General features: G+C 43.4%; 1 protein-coding gene across 1 annotated transcript in view; it reads left to right on the forward strand.

Moving 5' to 3' along the window:
• LOC142747978 (uncharacterized) overlaps positions 1 to 7,474 on the forward strand; it is a 66,482-nt gene extending 59,008 nt beyond the window's left edge. The window contains exons 8-9 of the mRNA XM_075855093.1: positions 2,730 to 2,812; positions 7,101 to 7,474. Coding sequence (XP_075711208.1) covers positions 2,730 to 2,812; positions 7,101 to 7,299 — 282 coding nt within the window. The 3' untranslated portion in view covers positions 7,300 to 7,474. The remainder of the gene's footprint in view (positions 1 to 2,729; positions 2,813 to 7,100) is intronic.
• The last annotated feature ends 15,403 nt before the right edge of the window (positions 7,475 to 22,877 follow it).

A 22,877-nucleotide genomic window follows, 5' to 3' on the forward strand; every position in this document is an offset into this window, starting at 1 on the left:
ATCTAAGTTCTTCCGTGGCATCTGTACTACCTGTCCGTACCTTCCCAACCAGGTCATTATATCAATACAAGAGAGTGACTCGTTACGGGTAAGAACGGTCACTCTCTTGGGACCACTTTGGCGAGAAACTGCTTGTGCAACAAAGTCTCGCCAGCCGGGCTCGTCCTTCACCAGCTCGTAGTTCCCCGAGAAGACCTCAAGGCCTTCTAGGTGAACAAAGCTGATGTCGAACTCGACCGAGCCATGAGGATGTATCAAGGCAAAGATGTCACTCGCCTTGAAGCCCATCCCCAGCAGCAGCTCCACCACCCTCTTTCTGGGAGGGCACGCATCAGTGCCACGCCACCGGAGACGGACCACATTCCTCCTGGCTACAGCCTGCCCGGCTGTTGGGAGCGACCACAGGGATGCCACCAGATGTTATAAGCGGTGTCCCCGTAGTGCCCTCCACCTCATTAACCTCCATCTGTTCTATGCACTGAACATTTTTGGGAGAGGGGCCACCGTCGTCCCCGACGCCAGCAGCTCCCTTCTCGCCTACACCACTTTTCAGCGATGCGGACGAAGGAGCCACTGACGTCACTGGAGCCGCCTCCGGCACCAGACCACTCCCCCCTCCCACAGAGGAGTGGCCAACAGAGCCGGAGCCTCCTTTGTGACTGCCCTTGTCCAGAAAGTCTGCCGGCTTTACTGCGACACTGACAGACTTCCGGCTTTCAGACACCATATCCGGTTTCTGATTTACCCATTCTCCCAACCCCTGACTCGCATCAGAGACCAGTTTCCCGGGCTTGCCATCCACCGGACACGGGAACACACCCCTTGGTGTCACCAGGCCACCATCACCGCCCCCTTTGCAGGGGTTGGCGTCCAGCGCCATTTTGACCACCACGCATTCTACTGCTGGACCCGTAACACTCTCCCCGCATTCCCGCTACAGCCCCACTACAGAAGCTGGAGCTGGGGGTCTTTCGGGACCTGTGCCCTAATCCTGACTTTCATCTGGCTCAGAGCATAGGAAGGATCTTGCTGTATACACCATTTTAAATGAACCTTTAGCAGATTTTTTTTCCTTCTCCTTTTTTTCCTTCTTAAATTTTTTTTTCTTTTTCTTTTCCTCCTCTGCGGGTAACTCCGCACCGAAACAAAATCCCTGGAAGGATACCGGCGACTCCACATTACGGATCTGTGTAAGTAATCCTGGAGGCCGCTCACTGTCGGTTTCAAAACTCTCCTGATTTCTCCCAGCTGTGTCTCCACCCTCCTCCTCCTCACTGCTCCTGGGTGCCTCAGAATCTGTGTCTTCTCTGGACTTTACTGTGTCACTCTCCATTTTCTCCACCACATTTTCCTTTGCTGTGTCTGGGGCTCTGCTGTCTTCCTCCATGCTTTCTATTTTTATAGGTGCTGCCATGTCGGCAAACCTCTCTTCGTTTTTTAATTTTTCTCCAAACACCCCTCCGCCTGCCACAATCTCCTCACGTCTCTCTTCCACTTCTTTTATTTCCTCTAACAAAGACTTCACATTTAAACGGTATCGGGACCTCTTACCTCCTGTGGCCTTTGCAGCCCTGCCTCTGGCGACCGCCAAGTCCGCTCAGAGCCATTGCAGCGACTTCCTGAGGTCCCGATACTCCTCCAACCGCATGGCCAGACGGGAGCTGAAGTTCTCCACCGTCTCTCCGGTCCTCAGCTGTCCCCATTCCTCCACATGACTGGCATCCAAATGTTCGGACAGTGCTGGTCCTTCTCCAGACGACAACACCTCTATCACCCTGCTGGACCGCGTCGACATACCCTTATCCAGGGTTCCAGCCTCGGGGGGAGCCAGGACAGCCTTGCCCCGAGATTATCTCCTCACCCCCACGACTGTTTGCATATTCCCAGCCAGCAGGGATGACCCTCTACCCCCCGCTGGCATGCTCCGGGAGAAAGAGGTCCTAGGATGGAACCCCCCTCAGGGTACTTTCCAAGCCCAGGCAGATGTTATGAGGCCTGAGCAGATAGGATAAGGAAAGTCCCTGGATCCAAGGCCTGCACGGATGTCTCAGCAGCTCTCTCCACACGTCCTACTCCACCCACTCCAGAGCTGCACTGACTATTCTGCTGGTGGAGTCACTGTGTACATACATAACATTACTTATCCTGAGTTACATCCTGTATTATACTCCAGAGCTGTACTCACTATTCTGCTTGAGGAGTCACTGTGTACATACATTACTTATCCTGAGTTACATCCTGTATTATACTCCAGATCTGCACTCACTATTCTGCTGGTGGAGTAACTGTACATTACATTACTTATCCTGTACTGATCCTGAGTTACATCCTGTATTATACTCCAGAGCTGCACTGACTATTCTGCTGGTGGAGTCACTGTGCACATACATTACTTATCCTGTACTGATCCTGAGTTACATCCTGTATTATGCTCCAGAGCTGCACTCACTGTTGTTCTTGGAAACAGTCAGGACACCTGTATACAGACATAATAACTTAGTAGAGCTCCTCTGATGCACGGGACACTCAGTTTTTGTACACAGTAAATGCACCGCCTACGGCACTTATGTCATTTTCTAGCTACTTGATGTTTTATTGGTTTTGTTCTTAGATGTGTTCAGCAGATCAGTCATTAAGTTATCAGTGATTGGTTGTACTAGGGGTGGGGTCCATGTACGTCAGCCATCTACTAGAAAGCCTTAAACACTGTTTAAATAATTTTGTTTCAGGATTTGATTAAGAGGACTCATAGAAGTTACTGGATCGGCTTACATAAGGGAGACACATCCTGGCAGTGGTCTGACAAGACGATGTGAGTGACCTCATAAGACACTTGTAAGAAGACAACAGATAAAACATTAGAACCACATACATATATAAATATACCATACCTGACAGTATAGTATATCACACCTGGTAACATGTATGTCAGTGGTGGTCATCCTTATACATTATAGGGAACTATATACATATATAAATATACCATACCTGACAGTATATATCACACCTGGTACCATGTATGTCAGTGGTGGTCATCCTTATACATTATAAAGAACCACATACATATATAAATATGCCATACCTGACAGTATATATCACACCTGGTACCATGTATGTCAGTGGTGGTCATCCTTATACAGTATAGGGAACCGCATACATATATACTGTCAGGTATGTCATATTTATACATCACACCTCGTACCATGTATATCAGTGGTGGTCAGCCGTATACATTATAAAGAACGACATACATATATAAATATACCATACCTGACAGTATATATAACACCTGGTACCATGTATGTCAGCGGTGGTCTTTCTTATACACTATAGAGAACCACATACATACATACATACATACATAAATATGCCATACCTGACAGTATATATACACTACCGTTCAAAAGTTTGGGGTCACCCAGACAATTTTGTGTTTTCAATGAAAACTCACACTTATATTTATCAAATGAGTTGCAAAATGACTAGAAAATATAGTCAAGACATTGACAAGGTTAGAAAAGAATGCTCCATTTGCAGCAATTCCAGCATTGCAGACCTTTGGCATTCGAGCTGTTAATTTGCTGAGGTAATCGGGAGAAATTTCACCCCATGCTTCCAGAAGCCCCTCCCACAAGTTGGATTGGCTTGATGGGCACGTCTTGCGTACCATACGGTCAAGCTGCTCCCACAACAGCTCTATGGGGTTGAGATCTGGTGACTGCGCTGGCCACTCCATTACAGACAGAATACCAGCTGCCGGCTTCTTCCCTAAATAGTTCTTGCATAATTTGGAGGTGTGCTTTGGGTCATTGTCCTGTTGTAGGATGAAATTGGCTCCAATCAAGCGCTGTCCACAGGGTATGGCATGGCGTTGCAAAATGGAGTGATAGCCTTCCTTATTCAAAATCCTTTTTACCTTGTACAAATCTCCCACTTTACCAGCACCAAAGCAACCCCAGACCATCACATGACCTCCACCATGCTTGACAGATGGCGTCAGGCACTCTTCCAGCATCTTTTCAGTTGTTCTGCGTCTCACAAATGTTCTTCTGTGTGATCCAAACACCTCAAACTTCGATTCGTCTATCCATAACACTTTTTTCCAATCTTCCTCTGTCCAATGTCTGTGTGCCTTTGCCCATATTAATCTTTTCCTTTTATTAGCCAGTCTCAGATATGGCTTTTTCTTTGCCACTCTGCCCTGAAGGCCAGCATCCCGGAGTCGCCTCTTCACTGTAGACGTTGACACTGGCGTTTTGCGGGTACTATTTAATGAAGCTGCCAGTTGAGGACCTGTGAGGCATCTATTTCTCAAACTAGAGACTCTAATGTACTTGTCTTGTTGCTCAGTTGTGCAGCAGGGCCTCCCACTTCTCTTTCTTCTCTGGTTAGAGCCTGTTTGTGCTGTCCTCTGAAGGGAGTAGTACACACCGTTGTAGGAAATCTTCAGTTTCTTGGCAATTTCTCGCATGGAATAGCCTTCATTTCTAAGAACAAGAATAGACTGTCGAGTTTCACATGAAAGCTCTCTTTTTCTAGCCATTTTGAGAGTTTAATCTAACCCACAAATGTAATGCTCCAGATTCTCAACTAGCTCAAAGGAAGGTCAGTTTAATAGCTCCTCTAAACAGCAAAACTGTTTACAGCGGTGCTAACATAATTGCACAATTGTTTTCAAGTGTTTTCTAATCATCAATTAGCCTTCTAACACAGTCAGCAAACACAATGTACCATTAGAACCCTGGAGTGATGGTTGCTGGAAATGGGCCTCTATACACCTATGTAGATATTGCATTAAAAACAAGACGTTTGCAGCTAGAATAGTCATTTAACACATTAACAATGTATAGAGTGTATTTCTGATTCATTGAATGTTCTCTTCATTGAAAAAAACTGTGCTTTTCTTGCAAAAATAAGGACATTTCTAAGTGACCCTAAACTTTTGAACGGTAGTGTATATATATATATATATATATATATATCACACCTGGTAGCATGTATGCCAGTGGTGGTCATCCATATACATTAAATGGAACCGCATACATACATACATACATACATACATACATACATACATACATACATACATAAATATGACATACCTGACAGTATATATCACACCTGGTACCGTGTATGTCAGTGGTGGTCTTTCTTATACATTATAGAGAACCACATACATACATAAATATGCCATACCTGACAGTATATATATCACACCTGGTACCGTGTATGTCAGTGGTGGTCTTTCTTATACATTATAGAGAACCACATACATACATAAATATGCCATACCTGACAGTATATATATCACACCTGGTACCATGTATGTCAGTGGTGGTCATCCTTCTACATAATAGGGAACCGCATACATATATAAATAAATATGCCATACCTGACAGTATATATCACACCTGGTAACATGTATGTCAGTGGTGGTCAGTGTTATACATTATAGAGAACCACATACATATATAAATATGCCAAACCTGACAGTATATATATCACACCTGGTACCGTGTATGTCAGTGGTGGTCATCCTTCTACATAATAGGGAACCGCATACATATATAAATATGACATACCTGACAGTATATATCACACCTGGTACCATGTATGTCAGTGGTGCTCAGCCTTATACGTTATAGGGAACCGCATACATATATAAATAAATGTGACATACCTGACAGTATATATCACACCTGGTAACATCTATGTCAGTGGTGGTCAGTGTTATACATTATAGAGAACTACATACATATATAAATAAATATGCCATACCTGATAGTATATATCACACCTGGTAACATGTATGTCAGTGGTGGTCATCCTTATACATAATAGGGAACCACATACATATATAAATATGCCAAACATGACAGTATATATATATATATATATCACACCTGGTACCATGTATGTCAGTGATGGTCAATCTGTACATTATAGGGAACCACATACATATATAAATATACCATACCTGACAGTATATATCACACCTGGTATCATGTATGTCAGTGGTGGTCATCCTTATACATTATAGGGAACCACATACATATATAAATATGCCATACCTGACAGTATATATCACACCTGGTACCATGTATGTCAGTGGTGGTCATCCTTATACAATATAGAGAACCACATACATATATAAATATACCATACCTGACAGTATATATCACACCTGGTATCATGTATGTCAGTGGTGGTCATCCGTATACATAATAGGGAACCACATACATATATAAATATGCCATACCTGACAGTATATATCACACCTGGTACCATGTATGTCAGTGGTGGTCATCCTTATACAATATAGGGCACCACATACACATATAAAAATGCCATACCTGACAGTATATATCACACCTGGTGCAATGTATATCAGTGGTGGTCAGTGTTATACATTATAGGGAACCACATACATATATAAATATGCCATACCTGACAGTATATATCACACCTGGTGCAATGTATATCAGTGGTGGTCAGTGTTATACATTATAGGGAACCACATACACATATAAAAATGCCATACCTGACAGTATATATCACACCTGGTGCAATGTATATCAGTGGTGGTCAGTGTTATACATTATAGGGAACCACATACATATATAAATATGCCATACCTGACAGGATATATCACACCTGGTACCATGTATGTCAGTGCTGATCATCCTTATACATTATAGAGAACCACATACATATATAAACATGCCATACCTGACAGTATATATATCACACCTGGTACCATGTATGTCAGTGGTGGTCATCCTTATACATTATAGGGAACCACATACATATATAAATATACCATACCTGACCGTATATATCACACTTGGTACCATGTATGTCCGTGGTGGTCATCCTTATACATTATAGGGAACCACATACATACATAAATATACCATACCTGACAGTATATATCACACCTGGTACCATATATGTCAGTGGTGATCAGAATGCCGCTGTCCTTCTACTACATAGTAAAGTCAGTGGTAGGACGCCGCTTAGAGCTGATTGTGTAGGACATATGTTTTTGCCATCTTCTCTTTGCATTTCACTTCTCTTTTAATATCTGTCTCTTTACATAGAAAAAATTTCTCCACAACAAGTTACCAGAACTGTGCAAAAGCGAGTCCCCGCGTGGTAGCGGAGCAATGTAAAACTCTGCTACCCTGGATCTGTGAAACGAGGGCCAAAACCTGTGGCTCCATGACTGACGCCCTGCGCTGCCTGGGAGAGAAGATCGGGGTGTTCGGAGAAAAACTTCTGAAGCAAGAAGAGAAATAAACATATAATAATATATCCAAAGCTTCACCTCCAATATTAACCAGTTACATTCCTGTATATACTACAACGCTGTGAAATAAGTATTTTCCCCTTTCAAGATGTCTTCTATTTTTATGTTTGTTTTATGTTTTTTTATGTTAAAATAAAATGTCATGTAAGACCAAGGAACCCCCAGTCATCCCGAAACGCATCAGCACGGCTCTCTAACCCCAATGTCCCCGTGTGTCGGAAGTTGCTGCCCCTTAAACCTTTTTTCAACTCCAGAAATATGAGAAAAACTTCTGGGAGACGTAAAAAAATTAATAAATTCCAGTCATTATCTCCACATGGGGGACGTACTCCGCCTGTCCTGACCTTTGCTCTTTCTGACGACGCTACCTGCCTGGCGATATTGTACTGCGCCCTGTACTCTGCCATACATCAGCTGTCAATATCAGAGACCATGCCGGGAAAGTGACCTGTGGATTCTCTTGGGAAACACCATACCTCCTTCAGGTGGTTTAAAGACGAAAAACAGACAATCTATAAAAATCTCTATTCCTATTAAAATCAATGGAAGGCAAATTTGGGGCGTTTTTGATGCTAAGGCGGAAAATGCATCAAAGTCAATGTAAAAAACCTCTGTGTGAACAAGGTCGTAGACTCCGCTCTGTAGTCTAGCACTAAACCAAATCTGATCCAACGGATGGACGTTAGTGAGACGTTAGGGAGACTTTATTAACAACTTCCTTGGAGTATTTTGATTTTTCGTTTCCTCCGGGGAAAAGTCGCATGTATCGCCTTCGGTTGGGGCATTTTGTTTGCTTTAACTATGACAAGTCCCATGACTGGCGTAAATTATATTGGAAATCTATGCATGTAGATTTCACTCTGCAGGGTGTAGTACGGAAGAGGGCTTTTTTGAGCCTCATACTCCTCCCCCCCCCCCCCATCAGACTAACCCTTAATCCCATTTCCCCCTTTGGACAATTAATTGTAAAAAAAAATATAATTTCAACGCTCTTCTTCTCCCCTCCGGGTCCCTTTGGCATGACGTGGCTCATATAATGTACTGCTGCTCGGTATCGGAATCTTAAATGAGCTGAGCTAGAATGCTGAGGGAGATGAAGAGGAAAAAAGGAGCGGTGAGGAGAGAATCATTTTTTTATTTTCTGTCCGATTGGGGGGTGGAAATGGAATGTGCACCGCCGTGGTCACGTCCAGCGGTTATTTCCAGAATTGTGCCATTGTGCTCAACAAAGATTATTTCCCAAGTCCAATACAAAATGGACTTATCCTTCGACCTTCTTACATATGTCCCACCATCAGAGTGATCACTGATGGCTGTGTGCTCCTTCTCATGGGGCTTCTCCAAATAGTCTAAGCCGGAGTCGGCAGTCCATTATATGTCACGATGTGTAGGGAAGAGGAAATGAGGGTCAAGTGATGTGACAAAAATAATCTTTTATTAGTATTTTAAATAAAATCTTTTCGTGGGCGGAAAGTTTTGTTGGTCACTGCTGTCCCAGGAGATGATGGTAGAAGTGTCTGACCGTGTCTGGCGATCAGTGAGTTAAATGGAGTCTTGCGCCACTCATACTGTAATAGAGTTGTCAATTTCCATTGTCTGATCATATCGGGATTATAATGGCGGCAGCGGGGATATGTGCGGCACCTTCTCTATTACCATATAGGTGCTATATAGGCGGGCGATGTTCTAGTCCTCCTCTCTGCTTGTCAATACTGGCGTTCGGCTCCATTCACATCATTCGAACGATTGACCCTATGGTCATTCAATGAGACTGATCTGCAACAAATCCATAGAATGTAAACAGTTACAGAAACCCCATTATCATGCATGGAACGTGGGCGGAGTTGACGTGGGTTTCGGTGTGAAATCCATGTCAAGTCTGACACATGTGAATGGGGCCTTCATTTTTAGTATCCATGGATCACGTCACAGGGTGCTCTAAACTCTCTCAATCCTTATACTCTCTATTCATCGAGGAGAGCAACCGGGAAGGCAAGTGGCAGTGGTGACTATCCGCAGCGGACTAACTCGGGCCGTACAAGTGATGTTATGGATGAACTCCTCGTGACTGCTGACGCATCCTCGAATGAGACAGAACGTTTGGTGCATTGTTAATATTACTACTGCTGGAAACCATAATGTAAGATGGGAAATTTGTTAGTCCCAAAACACAAGAAAGACAAAGTGACCAGATAGGAAAGTCCCTTCTGCTCATATTACGAGTCTCCTATTTTTATTGTGTAGGACAATCTTTATCCTACCTACACAATAAGGTTGTATCTAAAACGAGGCTTCCTGGAACGGCAGAGGAATATTAATGGCAGATAGATGTCGTACATTGTTTACAGAAAGCTGAAATGTTCATTGAGGGAAAGAGTTCATTCTAAAAATCCCTTAGAAAAAGTCTCTTGTTTTGATGGCTCCCTCTTATGTCAAGGTTTGTCTGGCAGCAATTCAGGAATCCATAATAACCTGTCACTGTGTGAGTTGATTGAACATGACCCATGATGCCTTAAACCCCAGTCAATGATGGGAAAGCACTAAAACTACGCAAGGGAAGCCATTTTTTTCACAATAGTTCCTCTCATGGAGTCCTTCAGAGATGTCTTCTGTTCTTAGATGAAGATGGGATAGGAGAATACAGCCACCATTGTTGTGTCTACTTCATCATTGGTCTCATCACTCGAGTCCTGGTCACCACCCAACAGCAGCAAATGATAAATTTTTCAACCCAAAAACTAGTGTTTGAGCTGGTGAGGAGAAGGAGGACACTACTGAGATGCTGCCCCAGGAGAAGATGATAGAACCGTCTGACCACGTGTTAGTGTCTGGTGGCACATCTCATCTTGTAACACTGGGTCTGTGTCCATGTGGAGCTTGAAAATTGGGTATTTGGACTGAAAGCAGCAGTAGAATGGCAGTGGCAGTGGTTTGTGGTGGTGACAGTGATTGGGGAAGTTGTGGGATGTCGAGTCTGAATTGGCTGCAATTTTTCAAATATCTTCCTAATTGTGATATAAGTACTGTAGGTCTTTCCATCCTGGTATGATTTAACTGTGCGTGCACTGGAGTTATGACTTCACCCACCACTTTGAAGACTCTGTCCAACTAGACACTGGCATTGGGACAGGCCAGCATTTGGTTGAAAAACTGATTGAGTTTGGACCTCTTCTTCAGTCTGAGTCTTAGATGTGCCCATCGCTATGTAAGCCGGCAGCCATGAGTGCTGCAGGAAAGAGTGACAACCCTGTGTGTTCTTCACTCAAATACTTCCCAACACCATCCGCCTGCCCCGCGAGCTATAGATGTGGGGTCCGGGTGTATGTAAGCAGGCAGCCATGAGGACTACAGGATAGAGTGACAACCCTGGAATTCTCCACTCCAGTACTTTCCCCTCACCATCCTCCTGCCCTGCGAGCTATAGATGTGGGGTCCGGTGTATGTAAGCAGGCATCTATGAGGGCTACAGGAAAGAGTGACAACCCTGGTGTTCTCCACTCCAATACTTACCCCTCACCATCCTCCTGCCCCGCGAGCTATAGATGTGGGGTCCGGGTGTATGTAAGCAGGCATCCATGAGGCTTACAGTAGAGAGTGACAACCCTTGAATTCTCCACTCCAATACTTACCCCTCACTGTCCTCCTGCCCTTCGAGTTATAGATGTGGGGTCCAGATGTATGTAAGCAGGCATCCATGAGGGTTACAGTAGAGAGTGACAACCCTGGAATTCTCCACTCCAATACTTACCCCTCACCGTCCTCCTGCCCTGCGAGCTATAGATGTGGGGTCCGGGTGTATGTAAGCAGGCAGCCATGAGGGCTACAGGAAAGAGTGACAACCCTGGTGTTCTCCACTCCAATACTTACCCCTCACCATCCTCCTGCCCCGCGAGCTGTAGATGTGGGGTCCAGGTGTATGTAAACAGGCAACCATGAGAGCTACAGTAGAGAATGACAACCCTGGAATTCTCCACTTCAGTACTTTCTCCTCACCATCCTCCTGCCCCGCAAGCTATAGATGTGGGGTCCGGGTGTATGTAAGCAGGCAGCCATGAGGGCTACAGAAAAGAGTGACAACCCTGGAATTTTCCACTTCAGTACTTTCTCCTCACCATCCTCCTGCCCCGCGAGCTATAGATGTGGGGTCCGGGTGTATGTAAGCAGGCAGCCATGAGGGCTACAGGAAAGAGTGACAACCCTGGTGTTCTCCACTCCAATACTTACCCCTCACCATCCTCCTGCCCCGCCAGCTATAGATGTGGGGTCCGGGTGTATGTAAGCAGGCAGCCATGAGGGCTACAGGATAGAGTGACAACCCTGGAATTCCCCTTACCATCCTCCTGCCCCACGAGCTATAGATGTGGGGTCCGGGTGTATGCAAGCAGGCAGACGTGAGGGCTACAGGAAATAGTGACAACCCCGGTGTTCTCCACTCCAGTACTTACCTCTCACCATCCTCCTGCCCCACGAGCTATAGATGTGGGGTCCGGGTATATATAAGCAGACAGCCATGAGGGTTATAGGAAAGAGTGACAACCCTGGTGTTCTCCACTCCAATACTTACCTCTCACCATCCTCCTGCCACGCGAGCTATAGATGTGGGGTTCGGGTGTATGTAAGCAGGCAGCCACGAGGGCTACAGGAAAGAGTGGCAACCCTGGTGTTCTCCACCCCAATACTTACCCCTCACCATCCTCCTGCCCCGCGAGCTATAGATGTGGGGTCCGGGGTGTATGTAAGCAGGCAGCCATAAGGGCTACAGGATAGAGTGACAACCCTGGAATTCCCTTGACCATCCTCCTGCCCCACGAGCTATAGATGTGGGGTCCGGGTGTATGTAAGCAGGCTACCATGAGGGCTACAATTAAAGAGTGACAACCCTGGTGTTCTCCACTCAAATACGTATTCCTCACCATCCTCCTGCCCCGCGAGCTATAGATGTGGGGTCCGGGGTGTATGTAAGCAGGCAGCCATAAGGGCTACAGGATAGAGTGACAACCCTGGAATTCCCTTGACCATCCTCCTGCCCCACGAGCTATAGATGTGGGGTCCGGGTGTATGTAAGCAGGCTGCCATGAGGGCTACAATTAAAGAGTGACAACCCTGGTGTTCTCCACTCCAATACGTATTCCTCACCATCCTCCTGCCCTGCGAGCTATAGATGTGGGGTCTGGGTGTATGTAAGCAGGCAGCCATGAGAGCTACAGGATAGAGTGACAACCCTGGTGTTCTCCACTCCAATACTTACCCCTCACCATCCTCCTGCCCCGCGAGCTATAGATGTGGGGTCCGGGTGTATGTAAGCAGGCAGCCATGAGGGCTACAGGAGAAAGTGGCAAGCCTGGAATTCTCCATTCCAGTACTTTACCCTCACCATCCTCCTGCCCCGTGAGCTATAGATGTGGGCTCCAGGTGTATGTAAGCAGGCAGCCATGAGGGCTACAGGAAAGAGTGACAACTCTGGTGTTCTCCACTTCAATACTTACCCCTCATCATCCTCGTGCCCCACGAGCTATAGATGTAGTGTCCGGTGAAAATCTCCTTCTACTGGATGAAGACAGAAAAAAAGAAAGAGAATGGCGCTCCTCTAAGGTGATAACGTTAAGATGAAAAAAATGCAGTTGGTAACAAATGGAATAGAGCTCACCTTGGTAAGTTGTGCAATGTCGCTAGCACAACTTAACTTTGTAGCTTGTAGGTAATTGTACCCTTTCGGGCTTAGTCACACTGTGCCTGCCTCTAGAGCCGTAACCGCATAGAGTGGAAGATAAATATACACGCACCTGTAATGAAACGCCCATAACGAACTTTAACCATGACTGTTTAACCTGGACGTGAACACGACTGGAGTATTTAAGATGTTGTTTTTTAGTAAAATTTATATGCCTGACGGAGACCAAAGTGCGTGGTCGAAACGCGTTGCAGCACAGCCTATTTTATTGTTTTATCTGTATTTCAAATAAAATCGACGACTTTGTGGAAGAAACAATCTATTCACACCTGAGCGCCCATGTATAGGAGCATTTTTTTCTTTAAAGTCTGCTTCTACTGGATGAGAAACAGAGCAGTCTCCTCCTCCAATCCCTCCTTCCCCAATCCAACTCTCCAACAACAACATGGCATGAAGTGAGACTCGGAATGTCGTCTTCAGACCGTGTTCACATGTAGCAGAATTGCTGAAGATTTTCTGTTTCTTTTTGAGGGTGTAAAGTCTGCAGCAGATTACAATAGCATCAAAATAGATGAGATTTTAACAAATCACAGCAGAACATTTCCATTCAGATGATTAAATATATTGATATTTCTACAAGAAAATCTGCCACGTGTGACTGTGCCCTTAAAAGGGTATTCCCACCTCAGACATTTAGAGTATGCCAAGAATCTCTGATCGATGAGGGTGGGCGCAAGCTGCTGATTCTAGTGAAGAGGAGGCCACACTTGCTCGACTGTTTCTGCAACTCATATTGAAGAGAATAGAGAGAGTCGCGCCCTCCACTAGTACAATATTAGATATCAGTCAATAAGATATCAGTCAATTGACTATGTAGTCAATACGGTCATATACTTATCCATAAGGCAGCATGTGAAGACCAGCGAGTAGTTCCTTTGATAAGAGGGTCTAGTATTGGTTTTAAATGTATTGACCCCTCCGGATTTAGAGTTGCCCAGCAAGGGAGCCGATATTCCGGCCATGTCCAAGTTGCATCCAAAGCATGTACGCCAAATGTCTACGGATAAGACCATGGATTCCTGGCGTGTGACATCACACATAATGCTGACGCGTTTCGTCATAATGCTGCCGCGTTTCACCATAATGCTGACGCGTTTCGTCACTCACGTCACTTCCTCAGAACGTGTATAACGGCATAAACATTGGTCATCTATATCAAGAAACCAACAGCCAATAGTATGGATCAATTTTGTTTAGAGTTTTTTAACCCCAGTTGTTCCGAATCAACTAGTTACAATAATGTTAAATTTGATACAATGTATCCAGCTGGCCATCGCCAGGGCAACAGGGGGAGAGGGACAAAGGGAAAAGAAGCGAGGTCCCAAGAAAATGTAAACATTTTTTGCCATGCACTGGACATAGTCACGCGGACCGGGTTTCTGAATCATTATTCTGCATAAAATATATTTTATTGCCCCTACACTAAATAAAAATAAAAAACGTACACATATTAGGTATCTAAACCACCGTAATAACCTAAAGAATTAATCTAACGGGTTATTTAGCGTGAAACGTGAACGGTATAAAAAATAAACAAGAAACGATGCAGGGAATCGCTTTTTCTTATATTCACGCCATAAAAATATTTTTTTTCTACCTCTAAACTATGAAAAAAATAATAATACAATTTCTCCCGCATAAAACAAGGCCTCTTACGGCCACGTCAATGAAAAAATAAAAAAGTTATGGCCGCTGAAATGCAAAGAGGTAAAAACTAAAAAATTTAGCTGGTCATTAAAGCCTTTTCATTTTCCTGAATAGCCTCGCTGTCTAAAACGTGTCATTAAATCTTGAGCTTCTTTCTTGAAGATACTGAGATCGGAGCAATTTCTGCACAATCGCAGGAATTGACCCATCAGAATACCCCATATAATGGGTTTTGGGTGGGGACTTTGTGCCAACAATAGAGTATTGCCCGCCGTTGATTTTCTGAATGTACTTGTTTCTATCCACCCATCAATTTTCTTTATCATAAGGTCAAGAAAGCTAACTTCGGTCACTAGCTGTGTATGTAAGATGTATATTACAGTCATTGATGTTAAGTAAATCGACAAACCCTTTTAGATCTTCACTTGTGTCAGTCCACACCATAAAAACATCATCGATGTAATGGAGCCAACAAGAAACATATTTTTTAAATGCTTCAAAAGGATAGACAGCCATCAATTTCCAGTATCTCAGGTGGAGGCATGCATAGGATGGAGCGCATGGCTACCGTATAACAGTACCCTCCATATAATATTTGTTGTCAAAAATAAAACAATTATGAGTCAATACAAATTCTAACATCTCCACAATAAATTAATTGTGGTGAGAAAATTTGGATCGATATGTGTCCATTCAACAGCTTTGAGGCCAGCCCATTGAGGTATCGAAGTGTAAAGGGATTCAACATCCAGTCCTACCAGTATGAATTGGGAGGGATGTTTAAGTTATGTAACTTAGTCAACACATCCCCAGTGTCTAAGACAAATTAAGATAGTAATTTTACAAAGGTCTTAAATTTCTGGTCCAGAAATCTACCCAACTTATCAGTGGGTCCATCTGTCCCAGATATAATAGGACATCCGGGTGGTGAGTGTCTATCCTTGTGGACTTTGCGCAGGACATATACTGTTGGCATTCTAGGCTCCCTAACCTTTAGGTAATGAAATTCATTTTTGGTTATTAAACCTTCCTCAAAAGCAAATTGTAGTTTATGTTTATTTTATTTTTTTGTAATCTCAGGTAGAGGGTTGTCAATTACTCATCTGTAACTTGGAGAACCCAGTAGTCTCAAAATTGCAGTTCCTTTAGTGCCAGTCATTGGTCATATGGAAGGTTATTGTCACGATCTGTGGGTGTTGTGGACCCACTGGGCCGTACCGCCTTGACGGTATAGCAGCTGGCCAACAGGATACCAAGTCAAGTCTATAGTTCGGATAAAGAGACCTGTGGTAACTTCAGACAGTAGCAGGATAGGCTCGGATGGGACCTTGGCAGCAGGTGTGGTGTAACAAGACAGACATAGTATACAGCACAACACGACTCCAACTCTAAACAGCACTGGAACAAGATAGCATGGGATACAGTAGCAGGAACGGGAAACACTGGAACACACTCAAGGAACCATTTGCAAAGACAGACATGGGTAGGTACAAACAACGCTCAGGCAATGAAGGAAGGGGCAGGGCCCTTCTTATAGTCCAGGGTGATCTGGGAGCTATCAGCTCAATCTCACACATGTGTGCGCTCTGGCTCTTTAAGGCTGGACTGAGCTCGCGCACGCCCCCTAGTGGTCACTGCGGAACAGGACGGCCGCATGTGCTGGCATCTCTGGAAAGAAAGGCGTCAGCAGGATGAGAGGAGTTTGTGGTCAGCGACAGAAGACGTTACAGTTATGTTTCACAGGGTTTGTCCATTAGACCGAACCCAGATCACGATTAACCCCTTATATGAAGGCTCTCACATACATTCCTAATGGAGGAAACTGGTGGCATAGTGAGACAAGTGGGTTTTAACCCTGTAAATTCTGGGATAATGATTTCAGAGGCAACAGGGATCGCACATTCGGAATTTAATTCCTCAAGGGCACTTAATGCCTTTTCTTCATGAGGAGTGAGATTATTAACAAAATCATGAAGTTGTTCCTTTCTTGTCTGATTTTAATCGTGGTCATTTCCCTGAGAGTCCTACAGGCACAGTAGGAACTTACGTACAAAAAGTTGGATATCTTTATAGACTTCAAGTTCATTACCACCAAGAAATGTATAGCCGATCTTTAGGACAGGCCATCAGTATCTGATCGATGGGAGTCCGACATCCGGCACCCCCGTCGATCAGCTGTTTTGAAGGGGATGCTGCTTCCCCTTCAGTCCTTACCTGCTTATACTGTGAATCGCCAACACACGTGTGAATGGGAGAAGGCTGTAATACTGTGAAACAGCTGCTGCAAGTGTGATGGCAATTCACAGTATGAGCAGTGGTAGAAGTAAAGGGGAAGTAGCCCCTTCAAAACAACTGATCGGCGAGGGGGTCAGGAGTCAGATCCCATATATGGACAGTAACATCAGAGCTTCCCTCAAGGAGAGGAATTCCCGGTACATACTCTGCCTGGGGATTCCGCTCCCAAAGGGTGTCCCAGGGGCGCTATCTACAGGTGGGGGGGGCACTAGCTACATAGACACTGTGGCACTATCTACAAGGGCACTGCCACTAGGGGCACTAGGGGCAGTTAAGGGGGCATTATACTGTATAAGAGCAGCTAGGGGGCATTATACTCTCTGGGGCAACTATGGGGGAATTATGCTGTATAGGAGAATTGAGCTGTATGGGACAGCTATGGGGAATTATACTGTATGGGGCAACTCTAAGGGCATGACATACACACTGCCCTCTGTAGATAATGCCACACGCTGCTCCCTGTAGATAATGCCACACACTGCTCTCTGTAGATAATGCCACAACCTGCCCTTTGTAGATAATGCCACACACTGCCCTCTGTAGTTAATGTCACATACTGCTCCCTGTAGATGCCACACACTGGCCACTGTAGATAATGCCACACACTGGACTCTGTAGATAATGCCACACACAGCCCCCTGTACATAATGCCACACACAGCCCCCTGTAGATAATTCCACACACAGCCCCCTGTAGATAATTCCACACACTGCCCCCTGTAGGTAGGTGCCACAGAATCCGCCTCTCAACATGTTGGGGATTTGTTTGGTTGATAAAGTAAAAACTTAAGAATAAATAAACAAACTGAATCAGAAAAGTAATTGATAGAGAGAATATATAAGACTGGAGCTGTATTTTTTTTTAATAATAATAGAAGCTTGACTATAGTCAGGCTTTGTATTCAGGAATATATTCAGTTGTCTCCAGGACATGTTCTGATCTCCTTCTTCTGACAGATGTACAGTAAATGGCTAGAGCAATTCTCTCCCAATAGTTGCTGCGTAAACTTCATGCAAAATCTAGATTTAAAAGAAGATAAATAAAAGCGAAAAGGAATGAAGATCAAGAAGAAGAGGAGAGAAAAGGAGCGAAGAACAGAGGAGATGAGAGAGGAGAAAAAGAAAAGAGAAGAGAAAAATAAGGAAGATGATTAGGAGGAGGAGAGAAGAAGAGAAGAGGATAGGAGAGGAGAGGAGAAAAGAAAAGAGAAGAGGAAAGAAGAAGTAGAGGAGGATAGAAGAGGAAAGGAGAATAAGAAGAAAAAGAAGAGGAGGGTCACAGAAGAGAGGTGATGATAAGAGAGAAGAGGAGAGAAGAAGAAGAGAGAAGAGAATAAGAGAGAAGAAAATTAGGAGGAGGAGAGAAGAGAAGAGCAGAGTAGAGGATAAAATAGAAGAGGGAAGAAGAAGTAGAGGAGGAAAGAAGAGGAGAGGATAAGAAGAAGAGGAGGATGAGATCAGAGAGGTGATGAGAAGAGAGAAGAAGAAGAGGAGAAGACGAGGAGAGAAGAAGAGGAGGAGAAGAAAAAAGAATAGAGGAGAAGAAAAGGTGGATAATAAGAGGGGAGGAGGAGAAGGAAAAATGAGAAGAAGATGAGAGAAGAAGAGAAGAGAGAAGAGGAGAGAAGAAGAGGGGAGAGGAGAAGAGAGAAGAAGAGGATGAGAATAAGAGAAGAGGAGGAGAAGAGGAAAAAGGAGAAGAAGAGGAAGAAGATGAGAAAAGAAGAGGAGAGAAGAAGAGGAGAGAAGAAGAGGAGGACAATAAGAGGGCAGGAGGAGAAGCAAAAAGGAGAAAAATAAGAAAAGAAGAAGAGGAGAGAAGAAGAGGAGACAAATAAGATGGGAGGAGGAGAAGGAAAAAGGAGAAGGAGAAGAAGAAGAAGAAGAAGAGGAGAGGAGAGGAGAAGAGAGAAAAGGAAAGAAAAAGAGAGGAGAGAAGAAAAAAGAAGAGGAGAGAAGAGGGAAGAAAAGGATGAGAATAAGAGGAGAAAAAGAGGCGAATAAGAGGGGAGGAGGAGAAGGAAAAAGGAGAAGAAGAGGAGATGAGGGAGGAAGAAAAAGGAGAAAAATAAAGGAGAAGAGGGGGGAAAGAATAGTAGAGAAGAGGTGGATAGAAAAGAGGAGAAGCGGAGATAAGAGTGGAAAAGACTGACAGACAAAGGAGGAACAGAGAAAAGGAGAGGAGATGAGAGGGAAAAGGGGAGACGAAGGAAAAGGAGAAGAGAAGAGGTGAGTGGTTGCATGAAGAGAGAAAGAGGAAAAAGGAGGAGAAGGAGAGGAGGGGGGGGATACATGTCCTGTGGAGAGGGGGGGGGAATACATGTCCTGTGGAGAGGGGGGGGATACATGTCCTGTGGAGAGGGGGGGATACACTTCTTTTGCTCTATTTTGCGCCTTCAGGACCAGACACCGTTTAGCCATTTTTAGCACGTGTTAGTTAAATGGCTATAACTTTTTTATTTGTTGGACTAACGACGTCATTTTTGCGACGTTTTTTCCGTAGACAATGCAGGTTTCATTTTTTATCGTTTTTATACACACCTTTTTTGCTATTTTTGAATTTTTATTCATAAAGTTTGAAAATAATAGTAAAAAAATAAGCTTTTTTACATTTTTACATTTTTTTTTTGGTAATAACATAGTTTTACCCTAAAATAGACCTTTTATTTGTGATCTCCATTGTCTACCGTAAATTTTTATATATTACATGTCTGTATTAGGGTAATTGGGTCAGCGCTAGCGTTACAACAATGATTGGCGGGGGGTACGTTTTTTTTTGGGGTGGGTATTTTATGTGTATTTATTATTTACATTTTTTTTTGCACTTTACTTTATTCTTTTTTTTTTACTATGGTCTGTCCCCCAAAGATCAAAGAAGACCTTTGGGGAACTTTATATATATTTTTTCTTTCTTTTACACCATGTTTTTCCCTGTAACTGGAGCTGCACAGCAGCCCCAGTTACAGGGGAAATCAGCCCTCTCATAGTGACGATTGTCACTAATAGGGCTGTGCTGGGTCTAGTAAGACCCAGCAGCAGTCTGCCACTAATGGGACCCGGCGATCATGTGACCAGTCACATGATCACCGGGAGGAATAGACAGCGCCGCTGCTGCTGTCTCTATTCCTGTACACAGCGCGCATTGAGCGCTGTGTACAAGTGATCAGAGAAGACAGAAGCAGCGAAAGCTGCTTCTATCCTCTCCTCAGGGTCCCCGGCAGTCACTGACAGCCGGAGACCCGACATTCAGCTGCCCGATCGCGCGGGCAGCAAGTTAAAACCCGAGCCGTAGAAAGTCTATGGCTCGGGTTTTAAGGACCCTGACCGCTGGCCGTAAAAATACAGCCAGCGGTCGGGAACCAGTTAATGGCAGAGCGGGGAGATACTTCCCTGCTCTGCCGTAGTGTTCAGTGGCGTCCCGCTGTAGCAGCCATAGCGGCTGCTAGCGGAGCCTCCGGCCATGGTGGGGGCCCGTGCCGGCGGGCGACTCGGGCCCCCTCATGCCGCGGGCCCCGTAGCAGCCGCTACTGCTGCTACGGCGGTAGTTACGCCACTGGCGTGTATTATGTGCGTACATCGGGGCGTTTTTACTACTTTTACTAGCTGGGCGTTCTGGCGAGAAGTATCATCCACTTCTCTTCAGAACGCCCAGCTTCTGCCAGATCACGCTGTGACGTCACTTCCCCAGGTCCTGCATCGTGTCAGACGAGCGAGGACACATCGGCACCAGAGGCTACAGTTGATTCTACAGCAGCATCGGCGTTTGCAGGTAAGTAGCTACATCGACTTACCTGCAAACGCCGATAACTACAAAAATGGTCATAACTTGGCCAAAAATGCTCGTTTTTTAAAAATAAAAACGTTACTGTAATCTACATTGCAGCGCCGATCACAGGCAATAGCAGATAGGGGCTGCAAAATCTGGTGACAGAGCCTCTTTAACGGCTTCCTGCTCTGTTTACTTTATTCTGATGCAGCGCCGTGAATAGGCTATTGCATCAGAATAAAGTCCACTAATGACCGCCGTGAAAAGGCATATCGGCGGTCATTAGGGGTTATTATTATTATATTATTGCTATTTTTATTATTATTATTATATTATTATTATTAGTATTACTACTATTGTTATTATATTATTATTCTTTTTATTATTATTATTAACAATATTACTATTGCTATTATATTATTATTATTATTATTCTAATTATTATTATTGCTATCATTATTATTAATATTGTTGTTGTTATTATGTTATTATTATTATATTATTATTATTAATATTATTATCGTCATCATCATCATTATTATTACTATTTTTATTATAATTATATTCTTATTCTTATTACTATTATTATTATCTTTATTATCATTAATATTATTATCAGCATTATCCTTTTATTATTATGATTATTATTATTATTATTACTATTATTATCATTATTATTATTATTATCGTCATCATCATCATTATTACTATTACTATTTTTATTATAATTCTTTTATTATGATGTTATTATTGTTATTATTACTATTATTATCATCATCAATTATATTATTATTATCATCACTATTGTTATAATTATTATTATTATTATTAGTATTATTATGTTAATATTATGTTATAATATTATTATTATAAATGCTATTATTATCAATATTATTATTAGGTTATTATCGTTATAATTAATATTTGTATCATTAATATTACTATTATCATCATTATTATTATTAATATTATTATTATTATTATTATTATTATTATTATTATTATTGTTAGTATTGTTATGTTGTTGTTGTTATTATTATTATTATTATTATTGTTGTTGTTATTATTATTATTATTATTATTATTATTATTAATTAATTGTATTTTTTTTCTCAGATTTTACTATGCTGTTTTCATAAATCATATAGCAATAGGTGTAACTTGAAGCGTTATGGCCACAATGCAGAATCTGTAGCAGGGCCCCCGACTATCACATGTATTTGACAGTTCTGCTCTCTTCCTTTGGGCCCCTCCAGGCATCAGGACTTGGGTGTTTGTAACCTCTGCACCCCCTATAGTTACACCCCTGCCTATAGACTTCTATGGTTAGAGTTGTACTAGCTCTCCACTTCTCCCCCTATATATACCATCTAGCAGCCGCTCTGGATGTCTCATACAGTGCATATGATTTAGTGTATATATAATTGGTTTTATTTGACCTGTACATACTTTAGTTTATACATTTTCTGTGCTGACACGTTGTTCTGAGGGTGGAGTTCCCCCGTCCCCCCCTTTAATAAGCATCAGGTTCAGAGTCTACATATATATATATATATATATATATATATATATATATACAGATGATTATCCCGTGTCTGTTATTATCTATTCTCGAATAATCCGCTATCTCTCTGCTAACTCTATTATTGACCCCTTACAATCTGGTGTCTGCTCTCTACACTCCACAGAGACTGCCCTTACCAAAGTCTGAAACGATCTCTGGATATCTACATCCAACAGTAACTACTCTACTGATTCTCTCTGCAGCCTTTGACACTGTAGACCACCAACTCCTACTCAACATGCTTCACTCTATTGGCCTTAAAGACACAGCTCTCTCTTTGTTTTCCTCCTATCTCTCTGACCGCTCGTTCAGTGTGTCATTTGATGGTTCTACTTCTTCTCCTCTTCCTCTTGCTATCGGGGTTCCTCAGGGATCAGTCTTAGGTCCACTCCTCTTTTCTCTCTACACAGCCCGTACTGGACAAACCATCAGCAGATTTGGCTTCCATCACCATCTCTACGCTGATGACACATGCTCTAATACAAACCACCAGTGATTGTCTGTCCTCTGTCTCTTTAGGGATCTCAGGCTGTCTAAGCGTGGGAGCCACTGACTGGATGTCAGGT

Source organism: Rhinoderma darwinii, chromosome 1 (genome assembly GCF_050947455.1).
Source record: "Rhinoderma darwinii isolate aRhiDar2 chromosome 1, aRhiDar2.hap1, whole genome shotgun sequence".
NCBI classification, from domain to species: domain Eukaryota; kingdom Metazoa; phylum Chordata; class Amphibia; order Anura; family Rhinodermatidae; genus Rhinoderma; species Rhinoderma darwinii.